Below are 26,879 nucleotides of genomic sequence, written 5' to 3' on the forward strand. Positions count from 1 at the left end.
CTGCGATTTCGGGGTTAATCTTATTCCTTAGCATGTTGATAATTATACGCAACAGTATTTTGTTGATGTGACTTATTAAACTTATAGTTCTAAAATTTTCGCATCTGACTGCACCTGCTTTCTTTGGTATTGCTATGAAAATAGAGTTACAGAGATCTTCTGGAATTTTCCCAGTATTGTATATATTGTTGAATAATATGTGAAGTTCATCAATTGCTAGATCTCCTAGGCTTTTTAATACCTCTACAGATATTTCATCAGGGCCTGTTGCTTTACCATCCTTCATTCGTTCCATGGCATGTTCAATTTCACTTTTGGTGATGTTTGGTCCGCTTAATGGTTCTTTGAATTTCAGTGGTGGTTCATTTCTATTTGGATCATTGTACAGTTCGCCTATGTATTCTACCCATCGGCTTTCTATATGTTGTTCTTCAAATAGCAGTTCCCCTTGTTTGTTTTGGATACAACTTCCTGCTGCTTTGCTTTTCCTTTTCCCTGATAGTTCTTTTATTCTTTGGTGAGCTTGTTGGGGGTTGGGTTTGTATTCTCTTTCGATTTCGCAGCATTTCCAGTCTAGATAGTTCTCGTGTGCCTCGATGCATTTGGATTTAATGTGGTTGTTCAATGTTTGGTATTCTGCAGACCCTCTGTTGCATTTTCGTCTTTCTTCAAATAGGTTTAGAATTTCATTTGTCATCCATTCCTTTTTGCTGTTTGACAAATGGTTCGACAAATGGATGATGCCAAGTCTGCAAAGATAGATCATCATCAAGCCCTACTGCAACCTCCTCGTGGTGTCGAACGGTAACAGGTCAAGCTGGCCAACTGCAGAGGGCGACAAGAATAGGCAATGGCAAACCATTCTTGTAACTTTGCCGAGTTAACTGCATGAATAAGTCCAAAAAGTTAAACGGTGACAGCGTAAAGGGGAGCATGTTTTCACGGAAGACTGCTGCCTCGCTCGGTTGGGAGCGTGATGTTCGTCAGGTCACACCGAACCGTCAGCCAGTTACTAGGCGAAATAAATTTAACAAATGTGACAAAACCAAAATTGGGACATGGAATGTCAGGACCTGTGCCCAAAAAGGAAAACTAAACAACATTCTAAAAGAAATGAAACGGCTCCAAATAAATATTCTTGGCCTGGCAGAGATGAGATGGAAAGAGCAGGGAACCATGTCAAAACAAGAAAACAACATGACATATAAGATCATATGGAGTGGTGGAACCTCTTTCCAAAAAGGAGTAGGGATGATCTTAGACCAAAAATCAACCAAATTTTACAAAGGGCACGTAGCAATCTCAGACAGAGTTTTGCTGGTTAAGCTAAGAGGACCTGTAGTTGACACCAATATTATTCAAGTTTATGCACCAACAGAAGAGGCGACAGATGCAGATATGACAGAGTTTTACCATTCACTAGACAAAGCAAAACGAATGTGTAAATCACAAGAAGTCCTTATGGTAATGGGGGACCTAAATGCTAAGATTGGCAGAGGCAGAGATGGTGACATAATCGGACCACATGGACTCGGAGACAGAAATGAACGAGGAAACATCTGGGCAGATTGGTGTAGAACAAATAAATTAATGATTTCAAACACCTGGTTTCAACAACACCCAAGAAGAACCTGGACATGGCAATCACCAGGGGACAGAGCAAGGAACCAGATAGACTTTATAGCAGTATCATCAAGATTCAGAAATGGCATATTAAATTGCAAAACCTACCCAGGCGCCGATGTAGACAGTGACCATGTCCCAGTTGTTTGTACAGTAAGGATAAAGTTTAAAGCTATTCAGAGAACAGCTGGTAGAATAAAGAGGGATTACAGGTTATGCAAAGACAATGGCATACAAACAAAAATGAGAGAAGAATTTGAAAATGCACTCATGATACAAAGCCAAAGTGAACCTGATAACGAAAAATGTGAAAAACAATTTGATATATTCCAAAAGTGTGTCAAAGCAACTACAGAAAAGCATTTACCATACACAATATAGATAATTATAAAAAGGTAATAACAACTACAGAAATCAGGTTAACTCTGAACATAGAGCATTGGATATTATATTTGTTCCCAATCGTCCCAAAATGGGATTGCTTTTTTGTGGACGGTGCTTAAAATTGTAATTGAAGCTTAATCGACACAGTTTGAGATAAAATGTTTCGCTCTCATTGATGAAAATGAGTTTTGTTTCTTAAATTTCGAAAGCCGTGAATTTCCTTCATCTTGTCATTTTGACTAAATTTCCAGTTAAGTGCCGTATGGAAAGACATGTATTTAACAATTTGGCCAGAAAAAACGTCCTTCAAACATCGATCGATTTAAATGAATCCCATCTTCGCAAAAACTTTCAAACCTTGTACCTCGCGAAGTCCCAGGTTTGAGAGTTTTTGCCAAGATATGGGCCATTTTAATCGGTCGATATTTGAAGGATGAGTTTTCTGGCCAAATTTTTAAATACATGTCTCCCCACGATACAGCAGTTAACTGGCTAATTAGTTTATTCTTACATAAAAGCTTTTGTGATCGATTGCAACTTGAAGGAAATTTTCTTCTGCGGTCCTGTTCCAATTAATTCCGAGGCGACCACTGCTATCGACCAACTGGAACCAACTTTGCCTGACGCCATATAAGGGAGTCAATTCAGTTTTTCTAATTTAACAGAATATTTATGGCCGAGTTATATCCCTTGATTTTCTTTCAAATTGCCATAAATGTTTCTTTCTTTATATCCCCTCCCCCCCCCCCCCCCCCCCCCCCCCCCCTTTTTTTTTTTTTTTTTTCTCTTTTCTTTTACTTTTCTTCTGTCTTTGTATCTTTTACCCCGTTTTATTTTACCGTTTCTTTTATTTATCTATTCATTCATTTACTAATTTATTTATTTAACTTACGTCTCTGATATAAACGTAACTAATCCCATACATGCCGACATTCAGGGCTAGCATAACGAGTTGCGTCCCTTGCATCATTTCCTGTGGGATAAAAGTGGAATGGATTAAATTAAGAATCAATTTTAGTATTAGGGGGTATCTATGAGAATGAGCACATAGGTTGTAGCGCACAAAGGTTGGGGCAACACAATAACTTGCTTCTTCATCATCATCATTATCATCAACATCATCGTCATCATCATCATACTGCTCCTCCTCTTCAACATCACCATCCTCTTTTTCTTCTTTTTTTTTTCTACTACTACTACTACTACTACTACTACTACTACTACTACTACTACTACTACTACTACTACTACTACTACTACTACTACTACTACTACTACTACTACTACGCCTACTACTACTACTACTACTACTACTACTACTACTACTACTACTACTACTACTACTACTGTTACTACTACTATGACGACTAATACTACTGTTATTACTTCGTCGTCATTGTCATGTTTTAAATACTAAACAATTCCAAAAGCTGCGTTCCTCAGAGAAATAAATAAAAGGACGCTTATCAAATTAATATTATACCTACCCAAATCTTATCGAAGAATATGGCAGCTAAGACATAGTTAAGAATGGCCATGGATCCTATGAGTCGCCATATTGAAAACACCAGGATTGTGGGAAGGGAGTGGCTGTACTCAAATTGGATTGACTGGGATGGAAATCAAAGATTGCATTTAACATACAATACAATTGGTATGCGTCTAGAACAGTCAAAATTAATACATTGATTAACTGATTAAAAAATTGAAATGTCCTTTTCAAAAAGCTTTTGTTACAATTTATAGACACTTTACAACCCTAAATGTTTAAAAAAAAAAAAAAAAGATAGAAATGATAACAAACATTAAAACATTTTTTAAAATCTAACAAACAAAACAAACAAACAAACAAAAAATACAACATAATTGAATCGTAAATGATTTATTTTTCCTTTAAACCAAATTTGGTTTATCATCCACGTCAACAACACTTGTGATTCTTATAATATTTAATGATTTTTCCCCTTACCAGATTCTCAATCAAACATTTTTAGAAAAAAAATTGACGCCACCCAGGTCTTTGTTATTGTTTTTATAAAGCCATTTAAATTCTATCAATCAGACTATAAACTTTTAAGATTACACATAGTTTTGTGCGTTGTATGTTAATGTTATATCCGGCTGGCTGCTGATGTTATGACAGTTTTGCATGCATGGCATCGAATACTCGAAAACAGGCTAATAAATGAGTTGACCTGTTGAGATACAATACTCGTTGGATTCCAGCACATCGAACTCCAGAACATGAGTTGGATGACCGAATTTTATCTATATTATAATAAAACGTTACCTCCCAATTGGAGCATCGGATTTCGGGACACCCTGATACTAGCACGTTTCTTTTCTTTTTTTTTATTATTTTTTATTATTTGGTTTCTCCCGGGAGCGTTTAGCATCCAGTGAGTACTGCATCTTACTTGAAGGTGAAAATCATGTCGATATTCAAGATTGACACCCATTTGCACTCAAATCGTGATCTTTCTTCCATAATACCCGTGTGTGTGTGTGTGTATGTGTGTGAGTTTGTGTGTGTATGCGTGTGTGCGTGTATCTGTGCATGTGTTTTGTCATGCCTGAAAAGACCAATAAAGTATACAAATTCAATGAAACATTTTAGTTATTGCCGCCCCCAATAATGTTATTTCTATGATTTTATATATATATATTTGTGCACACGATACAATTACTGTAACCCACGTAGATCGATTATCTATAAGATGTCATCGAGAATTACGAAATTCGAACAGGTGACTGCACTTATTTAACTGGCTGATATATTTTTATCTTATGATATAAAGACGTATTGGAGAAGAAGTAGAAAAGAAGAAGAAGATGAAGAAGCTGAAGAAGAAGAAGAAGAAGAAGAAGAAGAAGAAGAAGAAGAAGAAGAAGAAGAAGAAGAAGAAGAAGAAGAAGAAGAAGAAGAAGAAGAAGAAGAAGAAGAAGAAGAGGAAGGAAGAGGAAGAAGAATAAGAAGAGGAGGAGGAGGAGGAGGAGGAACAGTAGCAGCAGAATGAGGAGGAGAAGAAGGAGGAGAAGCCACTAATGGCGAGATCAGCCGTGCCAACTGAATGATCTTCGCATTCTTGAGGCGGATTTTAAAGTTGTTGTTTTTTTTTACCATGGTCAAGAACATTGGCACTGCTCTATTTAATCCACCAGCATATCATAAAGAACCGGATTTCCATTTCATACTGCTCAGTCGCCTGGTAGGCGCCCTTTAAGTACTGCCTGCCATTTATTTAAAATAGCCAATACTACCCTCTGACATGTAGCGGTACTCACATAAACTTGGTCAAGAAATGTGTGAACCTTGTCCCACCTTAGAACACAGCGCTGAGGATTTTGTGGGGTTTTTTTGGGTTGTTTTTTTTTGCGATCTTTGTAAACTATTCGGTCACTTACCACGCTGCCCCTGAATCATATTAAGGTAGGTGTATTGAATTTTTTAAAATATAAAAAAAGTGCATTGAATATGATAAAATTATAAAAATTCATTTGAGTCCTATGCATATTTATTATGCATGAATTTTTATATCGATCTGCAAATCAACATTTTATCATAATATTAAAAGTTATCAATAGAAGGAACGAAATTGACGTCGCTCAGCTCTTTGTTATTGTTATAGGCAGCCATTTTTATGTTATTACTTCTTACTAAATTGTATCACTTGTACTGTAAACGTTCACAGTTACACACAATACTTTTGAGTGTTGGTACGTTTTATCCGTATGAGGAATGTTGTGAGTATTTTACCTAATCGCATAGCATCAGTACAAAATTGATCAACCTAGCGACTCATTCATTCATCCCGCTGCGTGTCCAAGTGACGTAAATCCTCCACTCACAATGAACTCACATTTCAACATTGATTCTGATCTCTCATTGCAAATTGCAGTCTTGTATTCCTTCCTGTCCTTTTCCATTCTCCAATCTATCGATCCATTAATCCACGACCTACTCGTCCGTTCATTCGTATTGTGAAAATGAAGGCTTATCTTTATAGATTTACTAAGGAGTAATTTCATGAGCTTTATCACATATATTACAATACCGTACAATTTAGCCATCCACAAATCGTGAAGATTCCATGAGTTCATCTATCCGCCCATCGACCAATCCTACTACCTATCCATGTATCCATCAATCCATCTATCTATTCATCCATTCTTCCACTCACCCATCCGCGACCCCATCCCATCCATCCATCCATCCCATCCTATCCCATCCATCAATCCCTCCCACCCTCCATCCATCCATCCATCCCTCCCGCCCTCCATCCATCCATTCCATCTCATCTCATCCATCTTATCCCATCTATCCATCCATCCATCCATCCATCCATCCATCCATCCATCCCTCCCTCCCTCCACCCATCCGCCATCCATCCCATATCATCTCATCCATCCCACATCCATCCACCCCATCTCATCCATCCATCCATCCCACATCCATCCATCCATCCATCCCAACTCATCCATCCATCCATCCATCCATCCATCCCACATCCATCCATCCATCCATCCATCCCACATCCATCCATCCATCCATCCCATCTCATCCATTCATCCATCCCTTCTCATCTCATCCACCCCACCCATCCATCCATTCATTCCATCTCATCCATCCGTCCATCCCATTCGTCTGATGTCAACAAGAATCCCCCTAACTGTCCGAAGTGAGCAAATTACCAGTTAATAATCGTTCCCAAATTAAAATAAATATTGAAGAAAACAAAACAAAATAACATAAACGTGCTCGAAGACGGGCTCAAACATAGGGCCATCAGAGTCACAGTGCAATGACTTAACCACTCACCCGGCCAACCCGTGAAATTAAAGCTTATCATCATAGTCATAGTATGATTAGCAGTAGCAGAGAGTAATTACATGATCTTCATCCAATATCTTTCAATACTGTACAATTCACCCATGGGCAAGGAGATCACCCATTTATTCATCCATCAACCCTTCTATCCATCCGTCCATCCATCCATCCATCCACCAACCCATCTTTCCATCCGGTTTTATCAATCAATCCACCCACCTATTCATCTGTCTATCTATCCACCCATCATTCGATACATCCAACCGTCCATTTATCCTTCCTTCCAGCCAGCCATACATCCAACCATCCATCCATCCATCTATCCATGAAAGTGTATATTATCTTATCAAATATATTGAACAGAGAAAATATTAACGAAAGCTTCACATATATTTCTAAAGCATTTTCCCCCAATCTACAAACTTAGTTTTATTCGTATTATATTCACCAATCAATTCATTAATTTATGTCTTTGCGTGTTTTTTCTGGAAAGAGGTAGATGTGTAAAATACCAGAATTCATAGCTCGGGAGATAAATTGGAACAGTCAGAAAAATCACAGATTTTAATGGAAAGATATATTGGCAGGTAGCTAGATAGACGGATAGATTGATGGATATGGGTACAGATTGAGATATAAATAGACGGATAGGTCGGTAGCTTGATAGAGAATTGATAAGTGATATTTATAAGTAAGAGATTTGTAGATAGACAGGGGGAAAGAGAGAGAGAGGGAGAGAGAGAGAGAGAGAGAGAGAGAGAGAGAGAGAGAGAGAGAGAGAGATGGATGGAGACACACACATACACGCACATACACACGCACACAGACATAGACACACATATAGGGTGGGGGGAGACTATGTGTGAGGGAGAGAGATATATTGATAAACACAGACACAAACACACACACACACACACATGGAGAGAGAGAGAGAGAGAGAGAGAGAGAGAGAGAGAGAGAGAGTGAGAGATACAAACACACACACACACACATGGAGAGAGAGAGAGAGATATGGATGGATGGAAACACACACACACACACACACACACACACACATATATATATAGACCTAGAAACACATAGAGACGGGGGGGGGGGTGTGAGTGTATGTGTGAGGGAGAGATATAGTTAGATAGATAGACACACACACACACACACACAGGGAGAGAGAGAGAGAGAGAGAGAGAGAGAGAGAGAGAGAGAGAGAGAGAGAGAGATCCAAATCAATGTGAAATGAATTGTACATCATCCATTGGGAGAATATTCAATTATCAGTGACCGGTACATTGGCAAAACACCTTTGTCAATTTTGGTCCCAAAATTTTTAGTTCAAAATACGTTTTATCTATAGAATTAAGATGCCCCCCCCCCCCCCCCTTCTCAAAACCTTGCCGAAACATAAAGCCAATAATAATCGAAGTCTCAGGTTCAAGACTTTTTGACAATTCGGAGATCATCTTAATCTGTTGATTTGTGGAATATTTTCTTCCCAAAATTGAAAAAAAAATTGTTTTGTTATCTTTAGGTCGAGCAGGGGACGAGAAATAATGCCGTACTATGATATAAAAAAAATATCCAGAAAAAAATCGAAAAAAAAAACCGACAAAAAAGCAAAGTAAAACAAATCAATACAAACAAAATCACATTAAAAACGTGTCCTTCAACCAATCGATCGATTTAAATAACCCTGATCATGTTAGAATCTCTCAAACATGGGACGTCATTGAAGACTTCCTCGGAGTTCCAGGCCAGGTTCAAGAGTTGTTTTTTAAATTTATTTTTTAAAAATGTTTTTTGTTGTTATCTTTGTTGTTTTTTTGTTTTTTGTTGTTTTTTGTTTGTTTGTTTTGTTTTGTTTTGTTTTTTTGTTGTTGTTTATTTTGTTTTGGGTTGTTGTTTTTTGGGGGTTGTTTTGTGTTGTTTTGGGTTGTTTTTGTTTTTTTTGTTTGTTTGTTTTTGTTGTTGTTGTTGTTTTGTTTTTGACATTATGAAGGTCGCTTTAATCGATCGATATTTAAGGACGAGTTTTCATCCCAGAACTTTCAGAATGTCAGTGTGTCTTTGTTTTGTTTTTGTTTGTTTGTTGTTTTTTCTTCCCCCAGAGTAGTACGACATAATAGAGAATACATTATTATAGTAATCATCATAGTTATCCCTCGCGTCACAAACAATTTGGATTGTTATCAACTTAGAATTTTTGGATAGGTGTGTATATAAGTGTGTATTGTTATGTGTAGTGTTGTAGTAGTAGTAGTAGTAGTATAGTAGTAGTAGTATATAGTAGTAGTGTAGTAGTAGTAGTGTAGGTAAGTATTTAGTAGTGTATAGTAGTATAGTAGTAGTAGTAGTAGTGAGTGTAGTGTAGTATAGTAGTGTGTAGTTAGTAGTAGTAGTGAGTAGTAGTAGTAGTAGTAGTATGTAGTATGTAGTAGTAGTAGTAGTAGTGTAGTGTGTAGTAGTAGTAGTAGTAGTAGTATAGTAGTAGTAGTAGTAGTAGTGTAGTAGTATAGTAGTTAGTGGTAGTAGTATAGTAGTAGTAGTAGTAGTGGTGTAGTAGTAGTAGTAGTAGTAGAGTAGTAGTAGTAGTAGTAGTAGTAGTAGTAGTAGTAGTAGTAGTAGTAGTAGTAGTAGTAGTAGTAGTAGTAGTGTGTAGTAGTAGTAGTAGTAGTAGTATAGTAGTAGTAGGTTGTAGTAGTAGTAGTAGTAGTAGTAGTAGTAGTAGTAGTAGTAGTAGTAGTAGTAGTAGTAGTATGTAGTAGTAGTAGTAGTAAGTAGTAGTGAGTATAGTAGTGTAGTAGTAGTAGTAGTAGTAGTAGTAGGTAGTAGTAGTAGTAGTAGTAGTAGTAGTAGTGTGTAGTAGTATAGTAGTAGTATAGTAGTAGTGGTGTAAGTAGTAGTAGTAGTAGTAGTATGGTAGTTAGTAGTAGTATAGTAGGTAGTAGTAGATTAGTAGTAGTAGTGTAGTAGTAGTAGTGTAGTAGTAGTAGTAGTAGTAGTAGTATGTAGTAGGTAGTAGTGTAGTATGTAGTAGTAGTAGTTGTAGTAAGTAGTGTAATAGTAGTAGTAGTAGTGGTAGTAGTAGTAGTAGTATATGTAGGTAGTATATAGTAGTGAGTAGTAGTAGAGTAGTGTATAGTAGTTAGTAGTAGTAGTAGTATGTATGTAGTAGTAGTAGTAGTAGTATATGTAGTATTAGTTAGTAGTATAGTATTAGAGTAGTATGTAGTAGTATAGTAGTAGTATAGTAGTAGTAGTAAGAGTATGTTATTATGTAAGTAGTAGAGAAGTAGTAGTAGTAGTAGTAGTATAGTAGTAGTAGTATAGTAGTATAGTAGTAGTAGTAGTAGTAGTAAAATCCTGTGTGTGTGGGGGGGGGGGGGGGTGTCCCGATAGCTCAGTTGGTAGAGTACTCGCTTCACACGCAAAGGGACCCGGTGCAGTCAACACTTTTTTTTCTGACCCCCTGTCCACCCAGCAGTGCTTAGGTAGCTGGTTCTGTTAGATCTGGCGGAAAGTACTTTGCGATAGACAAGTGTCCTGTCCTAAGAGTAGCAATATATTGCTATTATCCGTTTCACGCTATAGAAACCGGGATAAACTCCAGCTCCATGGGCCAAATGGCTCCCCGAAGGTCTACTTAAAAAAAAATTTAAATCCTGGATACGAGTCGTAACACATAAATAGTGAAAACCCATCCTAGTATGTATTAGTCCATAGCAGCATCAGCCTACATCATTATAATGGCCATAATCCATTTACTTTGCCGAGACATTATGATAAGAGTAATTGTCTTTTCTAATTATCTCTTGTGATAATTTCTGTAAGATATTGATTTTGCTTAGATATATTTTTTTAAGTTTTGGGGAAATTGTTATCAGTGGCATTGCTATTGGTATTATTGTTGCTATCATCATCATTATCATCAACAACAAAAACATCACCATCATCATCATCATCATCATCATAATCATCATCTTCATTATCATCAACAGCAAAAACAACATCATCATCGTCATCAACATCATCATCATCATTATTATCATTGTTGTTATCATTTGCCGATACTATCGTCGACGCCGTTATTGCCATCGGTTTCAGAAATGTCGACATCACCATCATCACCCGACATCACTGTCAGTAGATGATAACCACCACAAATACCATCGCCACCACCACAATCTCCATAACACCATAACCATAATGATCTCCAATGCCAATACCCTTCTTAGTCTTTTTCCCTCCCCCTCTTTATTTATTCCCGCTATTCTCTTCGGTCAGACTGTCACTGAAAACACCGCCTCTAATTAGTCATCTAGGTGTCTTTTCACTAATGAAGCAGCATCTTTATTATATTACATATTTCCAACGGTATCTCTCATTCCATTCTGGCCGCATTCTATCTTTTTGTTAAGTAAAATAAAAAAGAGTAACAATATTAAACCGACCACGCTGTACCTACTGTCAACCCCTCTTACTGTCAATTGTCAATGAACAAACATATCAAAACTAATTATCTAAGCAATCGCTATGTGATCCCAAACACTGCGGTATTAACCTCCTCCTTATCAACTACAGAAAAAATCGTCACATTCGTTACATTCAATGAATATTTTTATTAATCGAATTTGTTTTGTACATCATAACATTTGAAAAAAGTCTTTGTTATAGCTGAAAGAACTTAATGTTGTTTTGTAAAGCCCGACTTGCTGACCACGTATAGTATGTACTTATTGCTTTTCAGTTTTTAGTTTAATAATTTAAGTCGGTAAGGAGAGAGTTAGGTAAAGAAGTTTTATTTACATTCATTCGTGTAATTTTCTCTCTCCCCCTGGTTTCCTTAACATTCGTTCCTTTATTCCTCGCTTCCTCTCCCTCCATTCTAATTGTTTCTACACAACTCTTTCTTCTTTTCCTCCTCTTCCTACATTCCATATATATATATATATATATATATATATATATATATATATATATATAAGAGAAACATATGGACATCTATATCGCGTATTTCCATGATAGTTCCTACTCTATGCGCTTTCCAACGCTTCGTTTATCCCCTCCAACAGGTCATAATATAAAACAACATTCCTTCCAATCCTACACCATCCACTAATTGTCTACTATGATTTGTCTTATTGTTCAGCACTCTTGTAATATCTGTCACTACCAATAGCCAGGTACTCATTCTCACCTGACACGAATGGGATAATTTTTGTAAATTACTGTCTTACTCAAAGGCATTGCGCCACGGCCATGTTTTGCGATAAGTCAACAATCCAATCACTGACCGTGCTCAACATCGCTTGAATGTATTACACGACGAGACGCATTATCGCTGAAACACACCTGTACCTCCTATGTCTATTTCTCTCCGCTTACACACTTCCTCAGAAAAGATAATTACCGCAACGCCCCCTCCCAAGCTTATTACTGTTCTGTCTTTTTTTTTTTTTTTTTGGCCAGAAAACTTTTCAAATAAATAAATAAATATATAATAAAAAGAGAAAAAAGGCCTGGGGCTTCTTCGGGTTTAATTTTGTTGTTTGTTGATAAGTTGGTACTTTAGTTTATTAATCGATATTTAGAGTAAAAATTATAAAGCCAAAATTAAAAGAAACAAACAAAAATAAACCAAAAAAAAAAATTAAATTTAAAAAATCAGAACAATGTGTAAAACAACAGAAATATGACAAGAAGAAAGAGAAAGAAAAAGAAAGTATAATGCCAGGTTACCCCAGAGTACTGTAGCATCCATCCATAATGATATATTAAATATCAAACGCCATTTTGTACCAAGAGCGTACTCTATAATTGTAGTTTATAGAATCATACAATTAAAACATCGATTGGGATAATTGTTGACATTTAAAATGATTACACACCCATAACCTCCATTCCCTGTCTCCGTCTCAATAGATTTATGTACGTAGTGTATTGATGCTATGCATTTAGGTAAAATACTCACAACTTCCGCCAGCCAAATTTAACACACTAACACACAGAACTGTGTGTAACCTTTAACGTTTATACTCTGATATAATTTACTGAGAACTGAAAACTTTTCACTTACGGGCTGTCTAAAATTATAACTAAGAGCTGAGTGACGTCAACTTTGTTCCTTCTATAATCGATGCGGTAATGGACTCAGTGATATACCGGGTGTTATAAATCCTAGTTTTTGTTGTTGTTTTTTTTAAAGCACAAAAGCAACATTTTGCCCACACTTATGAGTTTAAAAATGTAGTCGCTTAGAGCTACAGGGCTTCTGGAACCGGAGTCAACCCTTGCTCTTTGTAGCTATAGAAAAGACAAAATCATTTCTTACCACCCTTTAGATAGGGTGCCAGATTGTCACTCAATCTGTATCATGAAATTCTAAGTACAACGTGATTTATTGCACGACAAGATGCCCACTTAATGTGATGTTTTTTTTTTTTGTTTTTGTTTTTTATCCGACCCCCAACCCTGCTCATTTCACTCTTGATTTTCTTTCATTAGGGAAAGGGCAGTTGTAACTTACCGACAGTTTCAAATCTTTAATCTCCGTTTGGAATACATAGGTAAAATTTTGCATGGAGGAATTCCAGCAGTAACCAGAAACACCCAAGCATACTCCTAGGGTCAAGGCCTTCAAGAATAAATAATTGGTCGAGTAATATTCCTCCCCTTTTTCCGTCATTGGGTCCAGTTTGATAGAGGTAGATGCAATTTTACTATGCTTGCCAGCTGTTCCGTTCAAAGAAATCTTCGAGCTGGGGCTTCCGATATTTAGCAGCGGTAACGTCCCTGTGAAGTTCTTGTTTTTACTCTTGAATCTTTTCATAAGGTAATAGAAAATCCCGAAACAAAGGAAGAAGCCGCCTGCAATGTCAAATGTGGCGTCGATGAAATAACCTAAAGTCGATGGGTTGGATCGGAACTGAAGGTGACGTCCGGTTTGAGCTCTGAAAACAACACCGTCGAGAGCGTCCAGCCACGACCGGAAACAGAAAATAGCCACACCTATTCTCCGGTCATTCAGAACATTTGAAGCGATAAATTTACCGGAAAAGAACGCGCAGATGAGATGGAACGTTGAAATCATATTTGGTGTAATGAAGGGAAATGTGGAGCTGAACCCGGTTATTCTGTTGAAGTATTCGGCACTTGGTGTTTTGAGAAACTGGCTAGGCTGGTCTGAGATTAAGGCTTTTACAGAGAGGTGTGTGAAAGGAGTATAAAGCTCGCTGGGGTCACCAGCTTTTGAGCTCGTGACTAGATCAGCTTTGACGAAATGGTGGTATAGAATGATATCCATGCATATGAGGTAGGTCAGGAGGACCATGAAGAAGACCCATCTGCAGGCTCTAGTGTCTCTAAGACTGGACCAGCAACAAAGCGAAGGGCAATTGTCACATAAGAGACGCCGCGGCCACATAGGTGGCGGGGTACCATATGCTAGCAGATGAAGGCAGTGGTGGCTCATGTTGCTGCTGTTGAGTCTGGATGGGCTTGTGTCATTTCTGAAACATGAAGAAAACTCCAATAGAGATAAAGTAAAGAAATGCATTTTTATAATCGTTTCACCTAAGTATATTGATGTGTTATTTACACGCTAGTAGTTAACTGGTGAAATGGCCATTACGTGGCAATAGTTGTTTATCAGACAAGCTTGTACGCATCGATCCCACCTCCCTGACTCCATCTTCACTCCTTCCCCCACACACATGATTACCTTTATCATGAATGTTGCTTGACATTTAGCAGTAAGTTGTTATCGAAAAGTTGACGTCTACAGTTATGAAATTAATGATATTTGAGGATTCACGCATTATTTTAATTAACTTTACACATTAAACTCTCTTCTTTACTTTTGCGTTTGTATAGTGCAATAAATAAATAGATAAATAAATAAATACTTTAACACTGTTGCCGGCCAGATACTGATTTAGCTCCTGAATGATTTGGAAGAATTTGAATAAAGACCCTTTTCCAAGGACTCTTCTTTGCGCCGCCCAAAGCGGGACAAGATTTGACTAAGCTTACATATCAGGATCCTAAAAGGTCAAGGTCAAGATGTGTGTAGTCGATTGTCGACTGGAAATGGGTTTTTTTTTTTTTGTCGTCGAAAAAAAGTCAAGATGTGTTGATTTAGTGATGGATGTTCCAAATTCCGGCTGTCGTATTGTGTTCTTGTAACCAAGCGAACGATTCTGTTTGTTTACATTTAAAGATCCCTTTACTTGCCGGTTGTTTTGCGTAATGGTTCTCCACCGTCTGTCTGGAATTTAAGTGACGTATTCATGTTTTTATTGCTTTTATTATTGCTGAAGAATGGTTTTGAGCCCGAAACGTTCCATATTTGATATTTTGTTCTTTATCGAATCTGTTATGTATCTTCATTTGACCATAAGGCGCTTTACAAATACCGTCTTTCTTGGGTTATGCGTTTAGTATGAGTGTCAGGCTATAGATGGCGGTGAATGTTGGAAGAGTAATTTTGCAACAACGGGCACTGACGAGGCTACTTGTCTGTATGAAATGAAATATTTGCTTCCTGTATGAAATGAAAGGTTGTGTCCTCATGGGCCGCTTGAGTGCGATAAAATCACGGGAATACGCTTTATTTAACCACACGCTTATTATATTTTTGAAAAAAAAATATCTTAAGAGACATGAATGTCTCAAACATGGTAGGCATTTTGTATTTTAACATCACATCTCTGTAGGTTGTTGATTGTCTGGACGGGGCGATTGACCCCTTCTCATAGTTCCTGCCATGGTACATTTGACTGCAAGTAATGAAGTGAATCGAGAGGAAAGACCAGTATATCACAATGGTATTTCTTCAATGGGGAACTGATGAGCGAGATTTTAGTAATAAAACACATGAAACACAAGAGAGAGAGTGAGAGAGAGAGAGAGAGGAGAGAGGGGGGAGAGAGAGAGAGAGAGAGAGAGAGAGAGAGAGAGAGAGCTAGCTATATTTAGAATCTTTAATCCTGTTTTGCTCTAAGAGTTACTATTTTTTGTACTGTTGTACTGGATATATTATGAACAATCATGATTCTCCAGATTCTCCAGTTCTCTCGTCTGTTGGTAGATGTCCAATTTTCTCGGGTCACATTTGCCACGGATTTTTTTTACCCTGCTGCAGCATTATGAGGGAAGGCAGTTATCCATCCATATTGTGACCATCTCATCTATAATTTCTATTTATTATTATTTATAGGGAGGGGGGTTGACATATCCATAGATGTCTAATTTCCAAATATAGGAGAAAGAAGAAAATAAGAATAAAGAATCTCCTCAAAATCTTTTCTCGAATTCAGCCGACGACGACGAAGCCTGTATTTTAAAATAATAAAATCTGCAATTGCCACAAGAATACTCCCTCCCCCCCCCCCCCCCCCCTTTTTTTTTTTTTTCCATACCCCTCTCTCGAATTAATCATGTGATTCAACTCGAGGTGACATTATTCACATAAGATTTTAAACAAAATTCTTTCACTCGTATGCTTTGCCTGAAAACGGTTTTCTACACAACTCCCCGAAGATTTTTATCATTTTAAATTTGTTTATTTGTACAAAACTATCTAGAATACGCAGACTTAATTTTTCCGATTATATCGAAATGTCAGTCAGATGTTTGTCACGAACAAGCGCACAGACTATTGATTCGCGTTCCGGCAATGGAAGGTGTTACAAACACAGCTCATTCGAACAACGATCACATCATGTTGTGGTTGTAGTTTTTGTGCGTAAGCCGGGCCTTTGTGGGAAGTTATGAATATCGACGAGTTATAGAATCTGATGTATTCAATAATTTTAACAAATAGGCAGTGAATAGAATTATATAAATCGTAAACTTGGTATGATATTAAGATATTTAAAAAGAAAAATTTGGATTCAAGCTTGATGATGTGATGATGATGATGATGATGATGATGATGATGATGATGATGATGATGATGATGGTGATGATGATGTGGTCGTGGTGGTGGTGGCTGTGGTGTTGGTGGTAGCAGTGATGATGGTCATGTTGATGGTGTTGGTGGTTATGATGAAGAAAGTGTTGACTGTGATGAGATAATGATGAGCTAATGTCAAAAATATTGATGTCTAAAACGACGATGACGAAAACAATGGTTATTATGGTAATTCTACTGATGATTGTGATAGGATGACGAAATTGGAGATGAAATGATAAATCAAGACAACACCCACCTTTCTGCGTCCTTCGACTTCATTGCTTACAGTTACAGAATAAACTTTCAATATTAATAAGTCGGGAAATCCCCCGATCTTTGTGAATAAATTTGTAAAACTATTTACACTTATAATTGTTTGCGAGCTACTGGAATTCTTGTTTAATTCTTCATAGAATATCTTGGTTCAATCACTAAAGTTAACATAAGACTTAACAGTATAATTAAGTTGGAATTTTTATTAAATTTCACATAGAATATCTTGGTTTAATCACTTAAGTTAGCATAACAGTATAATTAAATTGGAATTCACTAAACTAAGCATAACAATAACAGTAAAATTAGCTGGAATTCATATTGAATTCGCGTAAAATATCATAAATCACTCACTAAGCTTAGCATAACAGTAAAATTGAACTACCATAACTCATTTTATAAAGTCTGTGGTAGATTTCTGTTGTAGTCTTATATTTACCATGAGCGATGCGTCATATATTCAGAAAATACATTGGGGAGAAATGAGTCGTGTACCTCGTAGAATACTGAACTCTCTGGACAAACCACATTAGTTCTCGGATTTATTTATGACCATGTCACGAAAAATGTTATTATGACACTTAGCTGTTAGATGTTGTGGATTGTGAATTGTAATAAGTAAAAATAAATATAACAATTTTTTTTATTGGATAAAGGAAAAAAATGCAAACACGAACCGTTTCGGGCTCAAAGGTCTTCTTCAGCCAACAACTAAAACAATAAAAACATAAATACATTACTTATAAACCAGATATTTTTTGTTGTTGGTTGAAGAAGGGATTTGATCGTGAAGCGTTCTGTGTTTATATTTTTTGGGTTTTAAAAAAATAAATTTTTTTGTTTTTTTTTAAAGATGCTACTTTCATATTTTTTTTCTTTTGACAATACAAGTCCTTGTCTCAGGCTATAAGTTAAAGAATGATACGATCTAACACCGTTTCGATGCGATGGGTCACGTACGACAAATCCTACTTTAGTGAAAGTCACAACAACCTGTGTTCGTTTTTCACTTTTCCAGCACTGACAGACACTTCCAATAACGTTGTTTTGGTTTTTTTTCAACTGACCAATCCGGGGAGAGTTATATTTACCTTTGAACTTTATGCCAACCTTTACGTTAACATTCAATCAATCCGACGTGAGTGACCCGGAAGATTTACCGCCCCCTCCCCACCCCCTTAATAAGAAAATTACAGATGGTTGAATAACGCATGACCGATTTGTTGGTCTCTGAATTATTTTTCTTGGTAACTTTTTACGTGTGTCAATCATGTAATCAATACAGGTCGTCGGTCGTATGACTTATATTGCTGTGGGAAATAGACGGCGAGGGCTTGACTTGGAAGATTCTTTATGGTGTTTAAAGTTTACATGTTATCTAAAATAAACGTTGTCCATCAGAGCCATTAAGCCTGTGGAGCCGGAGTTTATCCCGGTTCTAGCACAGCACTTAAACGTTTATAGTATAGATAGTATGCGCTTGGCTAAGAAGTTCATAACATTGCCATCCGGAAGTATAACGGACCAACACACAAAACTGTGTGTACCCATGAACGTTTATAGTCAGGTTTATACAGTTCAGTGAGCATTACTCATAAACGCGGATGGCAAAAACAATAACAAAGACCTGTGTGACGTCATCTTAGAACTATCTTTAGTCTGATTAATAGAATTTAGTGAGTACTAATCATTAAAATGGCTGTCTAAAAACAATGACAAAGAGCTGAGTGACATTAATTTCGTTCCTTTTATAAATTTAATTTCCAGCTCGAAGTTTACCCCGACATGATACCGCTTTGAGTCCGTGAGTGACGTATATACTCATTCATTCAACTTATAGGTTAAAGGTCACTTTCTACATGGCGGGATCAGGTTTTCACTACAAGAATGCTATCGGACTACGTCGCTATTAAATCTCGCTCTGTGCGTTATTATTCGTGAAAAATACTTAACTAGCTCAACCCTAACACCGGCTATATCCGTAGTTCACCGGGTTTACTTTTACCCCATGCCTACTCATTACATTTTTCTGAGACAAATTATAGATGTAGTGTCAAAGCTAATGTTATTCATTTTTACATTTTAATGGTGGTTCAATATAATAAAACTATCAATGTACATGCTCATTTTAAATGCATTTTTTCCAATTTTGAAATGGAACAAAAATCTCTAGAATTGATTGAGTTAAAGAAAATGATGATCGAACGCATTTAATTTATGGACTTGTTTTAAATATCTAGTTGTAATGGACAATATTTTGCATTGGTTTGAGAGTGTTTCCAGTGCAACAACTCATGTGCATTCCCGAGGGATTATAAATATCTTTTTTTAATTTTTACTTTTACAAGAACACTGAAGGGCTTATAAAGCCTGCGTTCCAGTTCTTCGTGATTATGACTATGAGACCATAATAATTTGGATTATAAAACGTGTCGTCAGTTAAAAATCCGGGCCATCTATGGAAAAGTATCCCACTGTATAGATACAGTAGGTACACCTTTGATTCTGGCTCGCACAATTCCAGCACGATCTCCAATACGTCACGCTAGAGCTGGGTGACCGAATGTTTTCTAATAAATCGTTACCTCCATGAGCATCGAATTTCGGCACGCTCGGATGCTAGCACGCTTTTAGGCTTCTCCCGAGAGCGTGCGAGAATCCAGCGAGGACTGTGTAATAATATTCGGTCCTTGACTTAAACCCTCGCCAACCATGGCTGGAAAATCTGTAATTTTGAACAACATACAATAAACATACTCAAAGGACTCTACAGTGACTCTAAAGCGAACAGCAACACTTAACATGTAAGACGGGGCATCACGCCTGTCAGGCAAAATTACATATTTTTTTTTCGAAGACAACGCTGCTACCGGCCTGATTCTCATTTTACACTTGAGTATGGTGAGAGAATATGGGTAAAGATCCCTTTCAAAAGACTCGACTTTGCGTCGCCAAAGTGGGACTCGAACCAGGGACCTTCAGGTACGAAGACGAATGTCATACCTTTAGACCACAAAACCATAACAAACACGAACATATTATTATAAGTAACGTTCACTGCCTGTTGGATTAATTGTAGTAAGAATTGTACACCTCAAGTGTCTGGATGACCGAACTTAAACATAATGATAAGTATAATTGTCTTAAAGCAAATAAAAATAAAATGAAAAATCAAAGAAAGAAAAAGGAAGGAGGAGAAGAAGAAGAAGAAGAAGAAGAAGAAGAAGAAGAAGAAGAAGAAGAAGAAGAAGAAGAAGAAGAAGAAGAAGGAGAAGAAGAGAAGAAGAAGAAGAAGAAGAAGAAGAAGAAGAAGAAGAAAGAAGAAAGAAGAAGAAGAAGAAGAAGAAGAAGAAGAAAAGAAGAAAGAAGAAGAGAAGAAGAAGAAGAAGAAGAAGAAGAAGAAGAAAGAAGAAGAAGAAGAAGAAGAAGAAGAAGAAGAAGAAGAAGAAGAAGAAGAAGAAGAAAGAAGAAGAAGAAGAAGAAGAAGAAGAAGAAGAAAAGAAGAAGAAAGAAGAGAGAAGAAGAAGAAGAAGAAGAGAAGAAGAAGAAGAAGAAGAAGAAGAAGAAGAAGAAGAAGAAGAAGAAGAAGAAGAAGAAGAAGAAGAAAAGAAAAAGAAGAAGAAGAAGAAGAAGAAGAAGAAGAAAGAAGAAGAAGAAGAAAGAAGAAGAAGAAGAAAAGAAGAAGAAAAGAAGAAGAAGAAGAAGAAGAAGAAGAAGAAGAAGAAGAAGAGAAGAAGAAGAAGAAAGAAGAAGAAGAAGAAGAAGAAAGAAGAAGAAGAAGAAGAAGAAGAAGAAAGAGAGAAGAAGAAGAAGAAGAAGAAGAAGAAGAAGAAGAAGAAGAAGAAGAAGAAGAAAGAAAGAAGAAGAAGAAGAAGAAAAGAAGAAAGAAGAAGAAGAAGAAGAAGAAGAAGAAGAAGAAGAAGAAGAAGAAGAAGAAGAAGAAGAGAAGAAGAAGAAGAAGAAGAAGAAGAAAGAAGAAGAAGAAGAAGAAGAAGAAGAAGAAGAAGAAGAAGAGAAGAAGAGAAGAAGAAGAAAGAAGAAGAAGAAGAAGAAGGGAAGAAGAAGAAGAAGAGAAGAAGAAGAAGAAGAAGAAGGAAGAAGAAGAAGAGAAGAAGAAGAAGAAGAAAGAAGAAGAAGAAGAAGAAGAAGAAAAAGAAGAAGAAGAAGAGAAGAAGAAGAAGAAGAAGAAGAAGAAGAAGAGAAGAAGAAGAAGACGAAGAGAAGAGAAGAGAGAGAAGAAGAGAAGAAGAAGAGAAGAAGAAGAAGAAGAGGGGTAGCAGGAGAGGAGGAGAGAGAAGTAAGTAGTAGTAGTAGTAGTATAGTAGTTAGTAGTAGTATAGTAGTAGTAGTAGTAGTAGTAGTAGTAGTAGAAGAACAAACAACAAACAAACAACAGCCAAACATAAAACGACCCCCCCCCCCCCCCAAAAAAAAAAAAAAAAAACCAAAAAAAAATATATATATATATAAAAATTACCGAGACAAAAGTTTAACAAAGAAAGAAGAAATAAATCCCCAAAGAACAAAACAGTCCAGCATCTTGACGACCGTCACGACCCATTTGTCTATATCCTTGCCTTTATCAGACACGGTTAATGTCATTGGTTGACCATTACAACACACACACCTACGTCATCAGACATCGAGATGCATTTCATGTGTGATCAATACTCACATTAAGAATGACGATCGGGGTTTAATCCATTGTCGTTTTTCGAAAACCAGCCGTCACGATGGGCTTATTCTTTGTTTTGGTTCGTTGCCCTTTTTTTTTACTTGTTGCCTTGTTCTATTGAATTATTAATAATATTTTAATGATTTCAGCGATTTAACTAATTTCGTACGTGCTGTCTTGTTTCAGTAACTGATAAATATAATAAGCATAAAGTTAATTGAAGTTTGAGTGAAAAAAGTTGAACCGGTGCGATCTACTCTGAATAAGTACGAGTGGATTGGATCGATGGGTGATCGTCAACAATAACATCAAATTAAATGACAGCATTCATTTTTCTGGTTCATCAAATCGCGTAGTGACACTGTCAATCAATCGTGGCTACAACTGCCACAACTGCTACCACTGCCTGTTACATACCGCTACGACAGTTGTGTAAAATCAGGCCTCAAACGGTATCTAATCCTATCAATCACCGCGACTTCACTTCAGTATGTTATTATTATTATCCATCATCGTAAAACCAGTGCGCATGTCAGATTTCGGTGATGATGGCAATTACATAGTAACCCTTTACAGACGGTGTTCGGTTTTACGTTACTTTAATCTGACAACATGAAAAAGAACAGTTATAAGGATTTTTTAAACGTCATAATCTATACTACGACATACATCCAGGTTGCGCTGCTTCGATTTAAATAGAGCTTTAAAAAAAATACTCGAGGTTTTATACAGCACGAAATCGCTTTACAATGGGTCCCTAGTCAACAGTATAAATCAACATGTAGGACGAGACATGATGCCTGTGAAGTGATATTTCCGATAGAGAGAACGCTGTTAACGGCCAGGTACTCATTTAACCAATGAGTACGGTTAAGAAAATGTGATTAAAGAGCCTTTTCCAAGGATTTAACTTTGGGCCGCTCAGAGCGGGACTCGAACCCTGGACCTTTCGGTTCGAAGGAGAGTATCATACCACTAGACCACATAACAGCACAATTTAAAATCCTTCTGCGATGGGACTTTATTCATGGGATAGATCGGATGGACATAGCTATTAAAACTCCGAGGTCACAATAGAAAAATAAAATCTCATTTCTTGAATCCTGACCTCCCGACCTAAAGGTGGGTGAACAGCACTGTTAACTCGTCATAATGACCTGGCATCAAATTTCAAGAAATGAAGTGAGTAGGAAAGTGCCAGAAGACAACAGAGAATTGGGGGTCGTGAATAGCTCATACGGTAGAGTCACGATCCCCCCGGCTAGACGGAGTTGTCGTACCAGTAAGGTCGCGAGTTCGAGCCCCCATCGCCGCCGCGAAGTTTTTATTCTCTGTTGTCTTCTGGCACTTTCCTACTCACTTCATTTCTTGTTATTATCAACATTAGTGCCTGCTCCACTCACTTTTATGAATTAAAAAGGCATCAAATTTCATAGGATCGAAGCGTTTCCACCAAGAGCGATGCGACTATAGCTTCTACACTTATAGGTTTCAATGTGGTTTCAAGTTGTAATCAAATTATAATGGGAGAAACTATGATTTGAAAGAAAGTTATTGCAATCATGAAAGGGTTAATCACGGAAGTGAACTTAATAGTATAATTTAAACCACACAAAGTAATTTTTTTTTTAAAGTCCTTTAGAGCCATGAGGCCCGTGGACCCTGGAGTTTATCCCGGTTTCTATAGCGTATAAAGGACAAAAGCACTTGTTTGCTACTCTAGTCTACCTCAAAGTTTCACCAGATCTAACAGTCCCAGTTACCCAATCACTGCTGGGCGGACAGGGGTGTCAGAAAAAAAATATCCAGAAATGACTGGGGGGTCGTATCGGTCCCTTTGTGTGTGACGCGAGCGCTCTGTCAAATGAGCTATTGGGACCTGGAATGGGACCACACATTATTTTTGTTTTCTTTGGGAGGGGGGATAAAATTCCAAATTGATACGAGCTGCACTAAGGTGTATGAAAACCACGAAATTAGGCTTAATAATTATGACATCACAATGACTTTGTTCTGACATGTAAATCACAAACAACTCAACTAAGAGAACGTTTTATTCCGGGTTTTTTTTTAATTTGTTTGTTTTATTTGTTTTTGTTTTGTTTTTCAACCCCAAAAATTACAATAGCATTAATAATCTGACAACTCTTACCTCGGTAAATATCAAACCATAGGATGTATCTAGTAGATATAAAAGCTAAATTGTAGCTCGAAGATCTCGAACACAAAAAAACTTCGAATTCATGAACACATCGAATCATTCCATACAGTTGTCAATTTTAATATCAAATTTATTTGCAATTTTAAAAAGCAACGTGTCAAGGTTTCACTATACTCAACGCGCTTCACAAACTTATTTTATATCCTCAGCAGGTAACACCATGGAGCTTAAATATTGTTTTATACCTTAAAAGTTGCCTGTAATTTTTTTTTTTTATTTATTTATTTGCGTATATGTAATAATATAATTTACGACATTGTTTAGTTCTCTGCGAGTCAATCAGTTTCCAGGTACTCTGTAGGCAAAGGGCCCATAGACAGAAAGTCAGATCAATTAATTTTTTTGCGTTAACAGTCACCAGTCCATTCACTGACGACATTAATAATTGCTTGATTTTTTTTCAAGCCGAATCACCGGCCGCTCGGCATTCAACGCGGATAGAAAGAAAGAGGGAGACAAACACACACACACACACACACACACACACACACACACACAGAGAGAGAGAGAGAGAGAGAGAGAGAGAGAGAGAGAGAGAGAGAGAGAGAGAGAGAGAGAAAGAGAGAGAGAGAGAAATAAATAGGGTGAAAGGGTGATGGGGGGGGGGGGGGAGAGATTCTATTTTGATGTTTTAAAGTTTTATCTTTGTTTCGTTGTCTCTATCATACCGATCTTTTCGAATCTGATTGAACACTGGTTGAAATGCTCTATATAAATGTCATCCCTCATTCACCATCGCTCATCATCCCCCGATGCAAGATAATGTTGTAGTTTGGGTTCAAAGTTTATTTAATCAATAACTATACGATAATATAACCAATTTTGTAGTATGCCAGCCTCTTCATGCTAATCCCGCAATCAGCAGGGCCACCCTCTTTACACGAACGACCTGTCAATACGTGGAATAGTTTAAAGTCCACCTCGCATAATAGATAGTAGGTCATTAGATCATGTTTGATACCACACAGTCACAATCTGACGAACGAAACACATTTTAAACAACTGGCCAGAAAACTTAAAATTCAAATTTTGATCTATTTAGGTAACCCCCCCCCCCCCCCCCCCCCATTCTCTGACGACTGAGATTTGAGTCTATCTAAAGATATTTGGGTCGTCTAAATCGGTGGATAATTTTGGTTTGTTTTGTTTGTTTTTTTCTTCTCTTTGTTGCCGAAAAAAAAGTGTTTTGTTGTTCGTTAGACCTAGCTCATTTCTGACACATCTTGAGATCATTCATAAACCTATCAATCAAAGATAAAAGACATTTATTTTACACGTACAGAGCACACAAATACATGTACAGAGCACATAAATAGATGCACAGAGCACACAAATAGATGTACAGAGCACATAAATAGACGTACAGAGCACACAAATAGATGTACAGAGCACACAAATAGATGTACAGAGAACACAAATAGACGTACAGAGCACACAAATAGATGTACAGAGCACACAAATAGATGTACAGAGAACACAAATAGATCACGGAGTTTGAAAATAGACCGGTCAGAAGCTGCTTAAAATTAAAAATAAAGTAGTCCTTCAAAGCCATTCGGCCCATGGAGCCTGAGTTTCTCCCGGTTTCTATAGCGTGAAACGGACAATAACAATTCTTGTTATCCTTTGGATAGGACGCTAGGGGTTAGAAAACAATCTTGACTACACCCGGGATCGATCTTCTCGGTCCCTTTGCGTGTGAAGCGAGTGCTCTACCAACTGAGCTATCGGGAGTGTAAAAATAAAAATACAAAGGATATTGAGAGGGAGAGAGAGAGAGAGAGAGAGAGAGAGAGAGAGGGAGAGAGAGAGAGAGAGAGAAAGACAGAAAGAAAAAAGAGAAAGAGGAAAAGAGGAGAGAGAGAAAGAAAGAAAGAGAGAAAGAATGAAAGAAAGAAAGAGAGAGAGAGAGAGAGAGAGAGAGAGAGAGAGAGAGAGAGAGAGAGAGAGAGAGAGAGAGATGGTTGTATTGATATTTAGGTTGATAAATGGATGGATGGATATATAAATTAAGACGTCTCCATTCGGTGTGAACAAACTCAACCCCCCCCCCCCTCCATCCCATCAAAATAAATTTTAAAAGAATACATTTTTAAAAAGAGAGAGACAAACAAAGAAGTTGAATTTTTATTCTTCATCAACTATTGAACATTCACAATTACGATGTCAACCAAATGTATATAATAACTTCGATTAAGTTTTGATGTAATTCATGTTTTCTTGGGTTGTTGTTTTTGTTGTTTTTAAACATCTGGATCATAATAATAATAATAATAATAATAATAATAATAATAATAATAATAATAAGAAGAAGAAGAAGAAGAAGAAGAAGAAGAAGAAGAAGAAGAAGAAGAAGAAGAAGAAGAGAAGAGGAGGAGGAGAGAGAAAAGGAGGAGGAGAGAGAGAGGAGGAGGAGGAGGAGATGAGATGAGAGATGATGATGATGATGATGATGATAAGAATAATAAGATAATAACATAAAAGAAAAATAATAATATAATAATAATATAATAAATAATAATAAATATATAATAATAATATAGTAATAATAATAATAATAATAATAATAATAATAATAATAATAATAATAATAATAATAATAATAATAATAATAATAATAATAATAATAATAATAATAATAATAATAATAATAATAATAATAATAATAATTGTTATTGGCGGCATTTTGATGATTGTTATCCTTGCCGTCTCCTTTCTGCGATCATCACTGTAATTACTGTTTGTTTTGTCACGGTGAACATGAAAGGATTATCCCCTATCATTCCCAAGAGATTTGTCAACATAAAAGAAAGAAAAAATCAATAGAAGGAGAAACGGCAGAACAACAATGACTTGTCAATCCTTTAAAGGCGAGCTGAAATTCTGATCACATTTCTTATCATTTTTCACTGACTTCTGTTTCGAA

The 26,879-nt window shown here is 36.8% G+C and overlaps 2 protein-coding genes across 3 annotated transcripts in view; one reads left to right on the forward strand and one right to left on the reverse strand.

Moving 5' to 3' along the window:
* The window catches only part of LOC144974881 (ceramide phosphoethanolamine synthase-like), a 24,318-nt gene extending 2,463 nt beyond the window's left edge, over positions 1-21,855 (reverse strand). The window contains exons 1-4 of one of the 2 annotated variants that reach the window (XM_078918333.1): positions 17,041-17,642; positions 13,356-14,337; positions 3,495-3,617; positions 2,900-2,980 (exon numbers count right to left, since the gene is read on the reverse strand). In XM_078918333.1, coding sequence (XP_078774459.1) covers positions 2,900-2,980; positions 3,495-3,617; positions 13,356-14,337; positions 17,041-17,063 — 1,209 coding nt within the window. In that variant the 5' untranslated portion in view covers positions 17,064-17,642. Of the gene's footprint in view, positions 1-2,899; positions 2,981-3,494; positions 3,618-13,355; positions 14,338-17,040; positions 17,643-21,732 lie in introns of those variants that run through there. The other variant, XM_078918334.1, reaches the window with a different exon arrangement.
* The window catches only part of LOC144974884 (COMM domain-containing protein 7-like), a 68,950-nt gene that overhangs the window by 15,189 nt on the left and 26,882 nt on the right, over positions 1-26,879 (forward strand). The window lies entirely within an intron of this gene.

Source organism: Berghia stephanieae, chromosome 6 (assembly GCF_034508935.2).
Source record: "Berghia stephanieae isolate SIO BIC M18660-M18661 chromosome 6, UCSD_Bste_1.3, whole genome shotgun sequence".
Lineage (NCBI taxonomy): Eukaryota > Metazoa > Mollusca > Gastropoda > Nudibranchia > Aeolidiidae > Berghia > Berghia stephanieae.